Genomic DNA, 13,852 nt, shown 5'->3' with positions numbered 1-13,852 from the left:
GGAATAATTAGTAATTGAAGATTTAATGATGGCCCAGAAAAAGAACTGAACTGTACTGCATGAAATCATAGTTATTAATTTGTGCATGAATTTAGTTTTCCATACTTAATTTAGCAACTGTAGAATATTTTGCTAATTAATTATTAACACTGGTTATTTGTCATGGCAGAACTGTGAGGGAAAAACATAGTTTTCTGTCAAAGTAAAACCATAAATGTAATAGTTTTAATATGATATACAATAATGTAATTAATTTTTAAATAGTCTTAAATAGCTTCAATATTTAAATATACAGATTTAATATGAATATAATACATGGCACTAATTAAGAATAAACAGCATTTAGAATAGAAACTGCAGCTAATAGCCAAGTGTCTTACTTGCAACAAGCTGAGGAAAAACTGTAAAATTTCAGGCTATTGTGGGGACTGCCACATTTGTAAGTGGCGTTTTTTTCTGTCCTGGGTGACAAGGGTGTGATAGCCTTATTATAAATTCTGTCAATAGGATTTGTGGTTGAACCTACTGAAGGCAATGAAAAAACTATCTTTGATGTTTTTGAACACATCTGAAAGTGTTAGATTAAACCACTTAGTTTCATTTACATGCTGAAAAATTTATTATTCTGATTTTGTCTAAGAAAGGGGCAAGGTTACAGGAAAAGTTACCTGTGAGCTACTAAAATTATATACATCTTTCAGGTCTGAAAATTCAAGGTCTTACATTTTCAACAAATGTTGTGTCTGTTTAAATTTCATTTACTTTAACTTCTGTTTTACCTGGTTTAATTTCCCAAATACTTAAAACAATTGCAATAAGCCTTCAAGGCTGTACACTCTCATATGAAATTGTTTTTCCAGAGGTGAAGGTTCATCTATAGATATATAAATGCAGATTAGTTTGAATATGAAGTATGACCTTCTCTTTCTTGGTAAATACGTGTTGTCTTGTAAATACATTTCTAACTTTAATGTGAGACAAGTCTTTCAATTTAGTGAGGGTGAAGGTGAGACACATTCCTGGGCTTTAATAGCAGCAGATTTTCCTTTGGAAAGGAAAGCTAGAATTTTAACAACAAAGGAATTTTTTAGTTATAGGTGTTTCTTTACATGCCTGTTTATTTACAGGATTATCTTTCTGAGGTTGTTGAAATTTTACAAGAAGCAAACTTCACTAAAACTACTAAGTTTTCCCTATTCTTCAATAAAAGAGCACCAAAGGACCTAACACAGCCTTCCAGGGCTGTATTAGAGCCCTGTCATTTGAGATAAATGGTGCTTGCATCTTCTGAAAAGTAGGATTTCTGAATATGATCTGTGAATGGCATGATCCATAATCTGAAATAGCTTTTTAGGTTCTTTCTTCCTAACATGGAACCGTTCTTCAATAGAAGATCTTGGATTTTATTTGTCTAAAGCAATAATAGTGTTTATAGACATGTTATATAATGTAGTTATTTTATGGATTTCGTAGCTTTTTCTCTGTCCTAGTTCTGAAAAATATATTTTCAGTGGATGTGGGACAATGGTGACTAATTGGCCCATGTGTGAGTGAAATCACTACACCCTTAGTAGTAAATATCTGTAGCAGAAGATACTATTGCATATGTATATGTTGTTTTACTGATTCATCAGCTTGCATTCTCTTGAAAATTCTCTCTTCCCACATGCTATAATGTTCATTACTGTCTGCTTAAAATGAGGTTTCTAATTGTGCTGTTAGGATCAGAAATAGAAGGTCTCAGTTTCAAAATTGCTGAACTGCCCTTTCAGCATTGGTGCTAATGACTCAGGATGCCTTCTGAAAGTCCAGGGCTGGTTTAGATGTGCAAACAAAAGATTTAAGAGACCCCTCTCCATTTTTTTGGTGATGTTTCTGAAACTCTTGGACAAGTTGTTAGTCTAGGTTCCTTACTAACTTCACAGAATATTCTGTGCAGAACTGTGAGAGACCCACTAGGATCATCAAAGTCGCCCTCTGGGTGAAGAACCTTTACATAAATCGCCCCTGACACAACTTCAGGCCATTCCCTTGGGTCCTGTCCCTGATCACCACAGGGAAAAGATTACTGCGTGCCCCTCCTCTTCCTCACGAGGCAGTTGCAGGCTGCAATGAGGTCTCCCATCAGTCTCCTCCAGGCTGAAGAGACCAAGAGGCCTCAGCTGCTCCTCAGGCTTCCCTTCTAGACCCCTCACCATCTTCACAGCCCTCCTTGGATACTCTCTGTTAGCTTCATACTTTTCTTAGATTGTGGCTCCCAAAACTGCCCCCAGCACTCGAGGTGAGGCCACCCCAGTGCAGAGCAGAGCAGGACAATCCCCTCCCTTGCCCGGCTGGTGATGCTGTGCCAGGACAGGGCTGGCCCTCCTGGCTGCCAGGGCACTGCTGACTCTCATTCAACTCACCACCCACCAGGACCCCCAGGTGCCTTTGTGCAGCACTGCTCTCCAGCCTCTCATTCCCCAGTCTGTCCATACTTGCAGGGTTTCCCTGTCCCAAGCACAGAATCTGTCACTTTCCCTTGTTAGAAATCATACTGTTGGTGATTGCGCTGTCCTCTCATTTGTTGAGGTCTCTCTTCCCTTGAGAGACACAACAGCTCCTCCCACTTTTGTGTTCTCTGCAAACTTAGTATGCCTTTTCAGTCCTGTGTCCAAGCCATTTATGAAGATTTTGAGCACTGGGCTGAGGGAGGAGCCGTGTGGAACTCCACTAGTGACTGTGCCCAGCCATAAGTCCCCTCATTCACTGTGACCCTTTGTGCCCAAGCCATGAGCCAGTTGCTCACCCATTGCAAGATGTGTTTATCCAGCTGTATGCTGGACATTTTATCCAGTGGGATGCTGTGAGAAACAGTGTGAAAAGCTTGTATTTTACTGAGTGAAGGAATGATTTTTGTAAACATGACAGCCAGACCAAAGTACTTAGAGAAGACAGAGCATCCAAATATTAAAGTCCTACAGAAGCATGGTCTTGTCAGTGCAGTACACCATCGCTTCCCTGCAAGTAGCTCCTTCTGTTTGCTCCCCAAGCCATGCGCTGCTCTGTGTGAGGTGCTCTGAGTGGCATGTATTTTGTTGTTGTATTTTTATGTGAAGATAATAATTTTTCTTAAATTTTCAGGTTTTGGTTTTGGTTTTTTTTAATTAAAAATGATATGCAGAGAAAGGGCAACAAAGCAACTCAGTCTTTGTTAAGGAACAGAATGTCTTATATTTTGGGAAAAAAAATGTAAGCACTTTAAATGCTATGCAGTAGATGAAATGCCCAGAAATTACAATGCAGATATAAAAAAATTTTTTTGGAGTGAATTTCCCCTTTGTGTGTATTTGGATGTTGTAAGTTCATGTCAGTGTACTATACGAAAAAGTCTCTCCAAGAAATTCAACAGTTTTGAATTTCAGTTTCAGAATTGCAGTTCTTTCTGTAAGTTAGGTCTTCATAATGTGGGCTTTATTTTCTCCCGAAACCCATGATTTGCCTACTAGAGTCTATTTTAAACAAAATAAACCTGCTATTTAGATATTAATTCGTAAGAATGAAAGAGCCTCAGAGTTGCTTATCTAAATCCAATTACTGCTGGTCAAATTCATCCCAGTACAAAAGTTCCCAAGATAAAAGGATACGTTACCTAAATGCCCAGAAACACAGACAGTTTTCAGTTGGGTGGATTGTGCTTGGAGCAATGCTTGAGGCCTTGAGTGAACTCAAATGCTGGGGCTGTAATTATTAAGCTCTGAACTCAGAAATTACTTGATAACTCCATTGGTTTTTACTAAGCAAGGAAGAGTTCTGCACACTGGTAACTTGAGTTTCAATTCCAATCTTCACTTTTTTTAGAAGCATACAGACAGTGGCTGGAATTGGATAAAAGCTATGTTCTGTACATGCCTGTGCACCCAGTGCCTTGTAGAGGAGAATGGCAGCACACACAGTACAGACTTGGTTGAGTGGTGAGAGATTTATCCTGTCTGGTCCTACAGGCATCTTGCGTTACAGGACTAGCTATGGCCAGTCTCAAGGTTGGCTTGAAGGATGGAATATGCTGTGCCTATCCCAGAGGTTTTGTTTTCCATAACGACATGGAAAAGCTGAAAAGTTTGGGTGGCCCTCACCAGCCTGGCCTCCTGGGAAATCCATTTTTTGGTGCAGCAGCTCCTGGTCACAGCTGTCACTCAGCCAGCTTCCTCTCTTGGCATGTTGCCTGCCAGCAGTGGGGTGGATCTGGGCACATGGATCCTCTGCCTTGAGCTAGTCCTTAGCTGAATCTCACTTGTCTCCTAACCCTAGTTGTGCACTTACCTTCCCTGCACCCTAGCTTCCCACAGGCAGGAGGAGAAATGGCTCAAATGCTTTGTGTGCTTTGAAACAGCAAATTCTCCTCTTTGAGGCTGGCTGTGGTTAAGGTTCATGCATCTTACAAGGGGTATCACTCACAGCTGAATGGTTTCCTTCAGGAACTGTCTCCATTTTAACAGCAGTTATCAAATAACTTCCTGGAAATGAGCGCGTTGAGCTTTGTCTGCAGTGTAAGTGCTGATCGACCGCCTGCCTGAAAGCTCTTAAAGTGATCTGCTTTGATGTACATACATTAAGGGCTTATTTTACATTGCTTGCATCTTTCCTGAGTCTGCTGAGTAGTCTGAAAATGTGGGGTGCAATGGGATGGGGCTCTCCAGAGTGATTTTTGACATAGCTCTATAGCTAGGACTGAACAGGGAGATTGTTTCTCTGTGCAGAGCTCTTCCCTTAGTTCTGCTTTTTGTGTGACATGGTTTGTTACTGCTGTTAGTAAGTGAAGAGTTTTTCAGTGATCTTTGTGATTTTAATAGCGTATGTCAGATGACTTCAGCAATTTCACCGATATATACAAGATGAAGTAGAATTGGTTATGTTTCTAAGAAGGTATTTCCACCCCCAGCTGAATGTTTTCTTGGAATGTAAGAGTGGCTGGGCTGGGCCAGATAGGAATTTGTTTCAGCAGCTGGGGCGGTGCCTGATGTTAAAACAGGGACAGCATGTGATGATGCTACTCTGGTATCCTCTCACAGTTTTTGGTGGTATGTGTCTTCCAGGGAACAAATGTGTCTTTGCTTTTAATTTCAGACAGATTTTCCCTCCTAGAAGATGTCCAATAGCTTTTTGTAGTGATGTCCCTGTTGGGACATCAGTGTGGGCTGTGGCAATATTTCCCCAATGAAACTCTCTATTCTGGAACCTGCAGATTTTCAGTGTTACAGTTTTCTGGCCAGTCCTTATATATTATGAGAAACAACAAAGACAACTAGTCATTATTTCACTGCATGGGTTCTTCATTAATGTGGTGAAGTCCTAGTCTGTGCAGTTGCTTCTGACGTGGAGGCTCTTTCAAAATTTGACCACCTGTTTTTCCAGGAAAATTATTACATAAGAAAGAAATAAAAGCATAATTGAATATAAATAATTACAGTGATTTTTAAAAGCACTTGAACAATCTTGTTAGTGGTTACTGTACATTTAGATAACACTTCAGGAAGAGTGCTTGGAAACCTTTTGAACAGCAATTTCAATTTAGATGCTCAATAGACAGATTTTTGAGGTAGCCAGCTTAGATTCATTACGTCTGTTTCCTTGGATAGCGTGATACAGTAGGTTATCATTAATGATACAGCCATTGTTTTGAAGGGTTGGTAATATGGCATTGAGATTAACTTAATTCTACAGTCATCCTTTTATGAGCAGAATTTTTGATTCAATATCTTTGAAAGAGTACTTCTATGAACTGTACTCAAGACAAAATAAAATAGTGCTCACACTTTCTCACAAAAAGGAGACCATACCTGTTATTTCTTTACATTAATGATATTAGTTATTTGCAGAACACGGGTGTGCAGGCTGTTGAATTTTGTAATAATTTCCATTTATGTAGAAGAGAACAAGAGGTAAACACTTGTGATGAAATTTATCCTTATTTTCATGATTGTTCCCATTGAATACATTGTTTTTAACTTCTGGGTGAATTGAATTATGATTAAAGGTAAAACAAGCAGAAAGCCAAACAACTTTGGAGATGAGCTGTAGCTTAATACCACTCTTCACACATGAGAGAAAGAAATATGACTGCGTTTGTAGGAACAAAATACCTTCCTGATTTCATGCAGCACACAAACTAACATTCTTCATCAGAACTGATGTTCTGATTACTGTAGAATAATTACTTGAAATATTTAGTAAAACAGTGTCCAAATTAATTCCAATTACTTTCTTGTGGTAACACTCAGGGTTTATAGCAGTAGATTAAATCGCTGACATATGGCTAATTGCCTATAACAGTGTTTGTTATTGTGGTGCCTCTTACCACTCTGATGTCTGTTTTTGCAAACCTGAAGGTGTGCACATAACTTTGAATGTGGGGAGAAGCATTTCCTGACCGGAACAGAATTTTGTGAGTAAAATCTCTAGTGTAACGAAGTGTTTGCAGGATCGCAGTTTGCAGCAAATAACTCTGTGAAATCTGTAATAAATGCAGTGGAACCACAAATGCCTGTCTCTGCTGGCAAGAAATGTAAACTTCTAGCTCTCACGTGACTTGGATGGAACAACATATCAATTCATTAGGAGTGGCTGGACTGAAATGGAGGCTGGGTGTTGGTTTTTATTGGAGGAAGTTTAGGTAGGAGTTGTGTTTTATTTGAGGTTGTTGTGGGTTAGCCGCTGATTTTTGTTGGATTCTTTTCCCATATATCTGTCAGAGGTGCATTACTGTACAAGATAGGCGTGGTTTTTGCATGTTTTTAATGTACTTGATATTAAATCTAAGTAAATCAAATAAATGAAGATGCACTGCAAGGGCCAAATTTCCTGCTGGGTAGGTTGACCCACTGAACAGCCATAAATCACTGAACTGAATTTTTCTTTGCTTTCTGAAGACATATGCTCTAATATCTTAGAGGCCAAAGTCAACTTCAGGTACTACCATGAAGAATTATAAAATTAAGTGGAACATGAGTGGATATAAAGGCCCCAATTCTAGAAACACCTGAGGTTAGAAAAGCATGTGATCTCATGGTTAACATTAAATCTGTTATGTATTTGGTTGGGGTGGAGCCAGCTATGGCAAACTAGATTCTCACCTACCTGTTGATGTACGCATCATAGTGCAGTGAACAACAGATTCCTCCTGCCTTCAGAGCCCAAAATCCTTCTGGTCTACAGAGTCAGCAAAAAAAAAGGGGGTGGAGAGAGGCAAAGGGAAGGAAGGCTTGTTTGACTTTTTTGGTTCCTAGAAGATACCTGAATTGGGGCTTGATTTAGATTACACAAATTGTTAATACCCTTAGGTCAGTTTTTCCTCCTCCTCCTGACTGGTTTCAGACTGAAACAAAATGAAGCAAAATATATAATTTTCCTCCTCAAATGCATGTCAAATGGAAACAAATGCTTTTGTGTATTCTTAGGCAAAGGAGAAACAGTGAAATGGAAAGTCTCACTTTCCATCTCTCCTTACTCTGCTTTCCTGAGTGATGCAGAGACATTGCCCTTTATCTTAAGCTGAGTGGCTACATGTCACTTGCAGTGTGGAAGCTTCAGCAGAGAACTTTGTCTCAGCTTTTTTGCTGGTATCAAAGAGTATGTTTAGTTAGGCCATTCCCAGTCTTTCCCACAGGTGCTACTCCCCTTCATGAAGTAAATAAGTGTTTTCTTGATTCAAGACTAAAACCCAAGGGTCTATTTTACACTCTGAGTTATGGTACCATTTCCTCTTTGTTTTCCTGGCTTTTTTTGTTTTTCTTTTGACTGGTTTTCTTAGTATGTTTACAAACCCATAGGATAAAGAAGAGTGTATCGTTGAATATATGGTACAGTGCTCTAGCTGCCCTTAGAGTTCTTGGGTTCTTTTCTGCATAGCGGGAGACATGGATTTCCTTCTGAGGCAGAGAAGGGAATAGCAGCAAGGTTTTCCACATTCTGGTTTCTGAATTGCAAGTAGAAGTCACTAACACCAAATTTATATTGCTGCTAATAAAGATTAACCAAATAAGCATTTGTCTACCATACGTTTCAATGGTTTATAATTGATGTTGTTTATTTCCCATGGGTGTTGCTTTGCCATTAGAAGACATAATTTTCTTAGATCTTTCCTAGCAATATGTCCTTTGTGGATGTAAAAACTTGCCTTTCGTGGAAAAGTCCTCCAAATGAAAGCCCAATATATCAGAGTATCAATAATGCTTTTTAAAAAAAAAAAAAGGAGGAAAGGGCATGTTAAGGGAAGTTCTTTTCAGTGAAGACCAAGTTTTATCAGTGATTTGAGAAATAAAATTATTTTAATTATTCTCCTGATGTCTTATGCTCATTCATAAATGCATCTTCTGTGATCATTTACCAGGATTTTGTGATACTTACTATTAAGTCTGCATTTTTAGTCTTAACCTCTGCGAGGTAAACACAGATACCTATTTTATGGTCTAGTTGCTTTATATAACAAGTTGTAGCTGCCCAAAGTCCCTCTTCACCGTGCTTTGTATGTCAAATTACACTGTGGTGCCATGCTATCAATTGGAGGGGATATAAATTCAAATGAGTGTTAACATTCATCTTGGCAAGAGCTGGGAGATGCACACAAACCTCAAAGGTTCTGTTTATCCAAACTAAATAGAATGTATGTACATGGACATGGATGCACACATGAGCACAGCTGTGCATGTCTGGTATAAAAAGTGACGTAATTCCTGCATTTTCATTAATCCTGAAGGAATGTGGTCCATCTGTATTTAAGCTAAACAAACTTAAAATAATTAATCAAAGAAGCCTCTTTACTAGTGTCCTACAATCCTTCCTATGATTGGCATTTACGCTGGCAGTGCGTGGACCAGAGATGGACAGGTTGTGTCAAGTGCTCTTGGGGAACTCTAAAGATGTTTGAGCTAGTGGCATAAGGGATCTCTCCAGGATAGCAGATGAACATTTTTCAAGAGCTCTAGACCTCTTCCTAGGATATGTGTTATATATGCATGCAAAAATCACTACGTACTTTACTAAAATGTAGTAACTTGTACCTCTGATTTTTGTTTTCTCTGTAGGTATGGGAAAATTGTATCCACAAAGGCAATTCTTGACAAAAACACAAATCAGTGCAAAGGTACGTGCAAAGTGTCCACCCTGTGCGTTCATTATCAGTTTGAATGATTGACTGGTGGCTTGACTGCCAAAGCTCTGGCTCCAACTGTGCAATCAACATAATGCACAGTATATTACAAACATATTTAATAATGCCAAAGCTTTGAGTTGTGTTTCCAGTAACATTGCTCATTAATTTTTTTCATTAACAAACAAAATGAAAATCACAAATCAGAACAAGTATCAAATTGCTTCGGCAGAAGAGTAAATTGCCTTCTAACCACATAGTGCTGTCTGATTTGAATGATATCATCAGTGATGCAAATTGATTTCCTATATAAAACTGAGAAACCTTTGGGAAAAGTTTCCCAAGGAAAACATGGTCTAATTTTTATATTTTTGTGAAGTCTTGGCATATGCTAATAGAAGGAGAAAATATTTTTTATGACACAATTAGATCTACAAGTTGCAGTACCGAGATGTAGAAATAATTCCTCTTCCAGTTTTATGTTCCTAATTTTTTGCTACTGTATGAAAATATTTTTAAATTAAATATAGCATGTTTTGTGTGTGTGTGTGTAGCTATATTTGCTGGGGAAAATACTGACTAATGTATGTAGTACTATCTCAGGACTAGAATTGTTACTCATTTATGAGTCTGCAGTGTCATTGAGTCTATGGTGGAGAAACTATGCCTTAAAATTATTCTGTAGCTTTCCACTAGTGGTGTACAGAATACTTTTGGAGTAAAAAGAGCTGCTAAAGTGGGTTCTCCTGAAAAGAAACACATTCTGAATAGCATATCTATATGTGTTAGCAAAAAGAAAAAGTGTTGCAGTGTAGGACTGTCTTGTGAGTGGCGGGACATGGGGTGAAGAGAAGCAATAGAGAAACATTCTGGGAAAATTACGAAATGGAGAAAAATCCTGCCACCCGTGTCAAAGATGTTTTTGAGATTTGTAGAACTGTGTGACTTTATCTTTTGCCTGCCAGAAACAGCATTTGTTAGCTACTCAGGAGAAAAGCAAGTTGGAAGACTGAAGTTCTAGATTTAGAAAACTCTACCAACCCAGTTGGTCAGGGGCCATTGTCATAAGTTGCACTGCTGTGCATTTGCTTTTGCCTGAATGTGCGTTTGATTTCCTTGGGGCACTCTTCTGGCAGAATTCTGATAACATCACTCAGTATTTCTTTGAATATCACACCAGGAACAAGACCTCATTGTGTTTGGGGTTTGGTGTTGTTTTTTCTTTTTTTAGGATTACGTTATAAAGGAATACCCTTGTGAGCAGAACTTCCTTTGCTCCCATTGCGGGTGGTAAACAAGGAAAGGAGTGGATCTGTTTGTGAAACACAAAATGTGAAGTGAAAATATTGTAAAGAATATGAATGCTAAAATTGTGAGAAAGAAAAATATCTGCGGTTAGTGTTCTTTATGTTATAGTTAGCTTTAAGACTATTTTAATAGGAGCCATATAACAATGAATTTGTATTTTCTGTTAGTTTGCTTTCATGCTGTTGTATTGCACTGTAGGGCAGAGATATCTATTTCTATTTTCAAAGATGGATCTTTATGACATAAGCAGTGCCATTAAAAGATCATAAACATAATTGAATTTATTAACAGTATGCTTTATGGCATAAAAATAATAGATGTTTTACTGCTTTAAATGCTGGGTATAATTTTCTTTCTCTTCAATAAGGCTGCCAAAAAAACCAAAAAACCTTCCCAGGAATCAGAAGTGGAGGGGACCTGAAGAGGTCAGGACCTGCCTTGGGGCAGGATTAGCTCTAACCCACTGCTGAAGGGTATTTCTGTAACCTTTGCTCAAAGGCCTCCAGTGATGGAGATTCCTTGAGCTCCTCAGGCAATCTTTGATAACACTCCCTCTCCTCACTAAAATGAAGCATTTCCTAATGGCTAACCCAAATTTCTCTTGAAGTAATTTAAGTCTATTGCTTCTTTTCTTATCCCCAGTGGATATGTAGAACAGTTTATTCCTCTCCTTTTTGCATCAAACATATATATTTCAAGAGTAATCTGCATCTGCCTTATCTTTTCCTTAGACTAAACACTAGTCCTTTAACTTTTTCCCTTAAGGCAATTTGTTTTAAATTTCTCAATATATTGTACTTTGCTGGTCTCTCTAATCAGCTCACTCCTTACCTGAAGAACTTGGAGCTGGCCGTGGGATTTTACATGGCCTAGATTTGATAATTTAATAGTATAGAGGGGTTTCATTTGTCTTCTCTGTGATCACATGACTCTCCTCTTTGTTGATGTATACATATAAATAATTTTATATGTATTTAAAATACAGATGCATCTCTCAGGCAGAGGGTGTTGCATGAGAAAAATGGTGCTGGTTTATGCTGAGAGATTCTGTGCATCCCCTGGTTTTGTTACTCTCTTCCAGTGCTGCTGCCAGCCAGGCGTTCCTTATTGCATGCTCTGCTCTGGGTTGTTGATTATTCCTTCCTAGAGCTAGAACTTTTCATTTGTCTGTATTGAATTTTATCCTATTTTTTTTCCTGTGGCCACCTTAATTTACTAAGATTTGAGTATAATCTTAAGCCTCCAGAGTGCTTGCAGCACTTACCTCTTTAGTATCCTCTTCACAGTTAATAAATGGTTTCTCTAATCCACTGGACAAGATAATGTGGAAAAGAGTGAATAATGACAGACCTGGGGAAGACTTTTGAGGAAACTCTCTCAGTACACCAGGTAGTGCAATATTGAGCCATTGAGAACTTATTTTTTAAATTGGATCTGCTAATCAGTTTGACACCTACTTCACAGCTTTTTCAGCTAGACCTTTTTTCTCCTATCTGCTGAAAGTTGAAGTTGAAACTGTCTCTAAAACAGTGGAGTTTACATCTATTCCCTAGAAAAACCCAGCAAAAATCAACAGACAACAACAACCACCACCAACTTCCCCCGCACACAACGCCATCTCCCTTTCCCCCCAAACCCAAAAAAACCCCAAACAAAGACCAGTATTCAAACATCAAAAAAAATGAGAAAATCACACTATTTGTTTGCTTCTTTGCAGTCTTTTGGGTCTCATTCACTTTCTTCCAAGTAAGAGATTATCTTGTTAAATGAGCACATCATCCTGTCGTGTGTATCCAGTGAAGTAGAGTGGATTAAATTCAAGGAGATCATAGAAATTATTACATGATTAGTGATTTCAGAATTTATTTCAGTGTCATTTTTGTGTTGATGAAGGTATAGGGTAAAGCTGAAAGTAGAAAGATTTAATTTAGCAAGGAAATTATTTCAAAACCTCCATATAACAGCAGATCTGTTAAAACAGGTTGCTCTTTAGCAAGAAGTGTTTTGAAGAAATGAGGAAGACATTCAGTGATGTACTTTAAGTTGTTCTCCATTATTCGTCAGATTTTTAAAAAGAGACCCACAGCACTCCTGTCATGATAAGGAGCAGTGTTATCTCAGGATTTCTCCCTGGTCTGAATTAAGCAGTCGGATCTAAAGCAATCATACAGGCTGCCAGGGAGTTCGCTAGGGACACCTTTTGACATAACCTCCCATTTTCAGATTGCTCTTTGTTGGTGGCGTAACTGCTAAATGAGGCAGAGGAGAAGTAACCATCACTCTGTAACAGAACAATATATAAAACAAAATAAGCACAGTCATGACAACATGGCTAGAAATCTCTGAACAAAGCAAAGAACAAATACATATGGAGAATAATGAAAAACAGACACATGATTCATTCAGATGTTCAAACACAAAACCCCTAATGAACAAGTTGAAGAGTTTTGGCTGCTTTTGCTTTTTCCCTTTCCCTCCCCTCTCTTCCCCTTGCACATTTCCCCTTCTGGGCCTACTGTATTTGCTAATTTAAAAAGTGGGGGAAATGAAATAAAAGAAACCATTCAAGAGAAGCGTTAATCTGAAATGTGTAGACTCTTCTCTTTCCAGCCCTCACCCCCCACCCCCTCCAGCCTGGCTTGCCTTTGGTAGACCTACGTGCTCAGAGCTGAGGGAATGAGTAATGGTTGTTTCACAGTACAGTTTCCATACCTCATAGCAATGGAATACAGAACAGTTAATCTGCCAAATACACAAGCCCATTTCTTAGAGTATGAATTACTGTCATCTGCGTCTGCCCTTGCAGACACTGTAATTGCATGCATGCAGATTTGCTTCCTGGTTTAATCAGGGGCTTGCATGATTTTGAGTATTTTCCTAGTACCTTAGAAGATGAGCATGGGAGAATGACTAAAAGTCTGAAATTCCACCTGTGGTTTGGTTGTTGGTTTTTTGTTTTTTTTTTTTTTTAAATAAATAAAACCTATTAAATTTGTAATTTGTAGGAGACAAACACTTCAGTAGTATATTCTTCATTTTATGTATCTTTTTACAAACCATGGGTGACTTGATGTGTTGAATAACAGTGTTTGTCTTAGGAGGGAAATGTGCCTAACATGATGAGGGGAACTACAGTGACTATGTTTATAATTTTAGTATTTCATTATGACATTTTTCTGGTTGAGAAATGTTAGCAATGATCTATTTATTTTAAAATATTAAAACTGTGGATGCATATATACACTCATTAGGATTGGGGTAGGTAGGTATGGTAAAAAAAAAATGCCATGAGGTCATCTGTGTTAACCCGCCATATATCACATACAATTTTATTTCTCCAGTTGCTTTGCTGTTTTTAGACCAGGACGTAGAATTTACCATGACCTATTTTATAAACTGAGAATTTATTTGTGTAAC

The 13,852-nt window shown here is 38.3% G+C and overlaps 1 protein-coding gene across 6 annotated transcripts in view; it reads left to right on the top strand.

Moving 5' to 3' along the window:
- The window catches only part of RBMS3 (RNA binding motif single stranded interacting protein 3), a 703,420-nt gene that overhangs the window by 374,699 nt on the left and 314,869 nt on the right, over nucleotides 1–13,852 (top strand). For all 6 annotated transcript variants that reach the window (XM_039705023.1, XM_039705047.1, XM_039705038.1 and 3 more), the window contains one exon: nucleotides 9,063–9,121. In XM_039705023.1, coding sequence (XP_039560957.1) covers nucleotides 9,063–9,121 — 59 coding nt within the window. The remainder of the gene's footprint in view (nucleotides 1–9,062; nucleotides 9,122–13,852) is intronic.

Source organism: Passer montanus, unplaced genomic scaffold (assembly GCF_014805655.1).
Source record: "Passer montanus isolate IOZ18808 unplaced genomic scaffold, ASM1480565v1 scaffold10, whole genome shotgun sequence".
NCBI classification, from domain to species: domain Eukaryota; kingdom Metazoa; phylum Chordata; class Aves; order Passeriformes; family Passeridae; genus Passer; species Passer montanus.
This window is presented reverse-complemented; position numbering and strand designations above follow the sequence as displayed.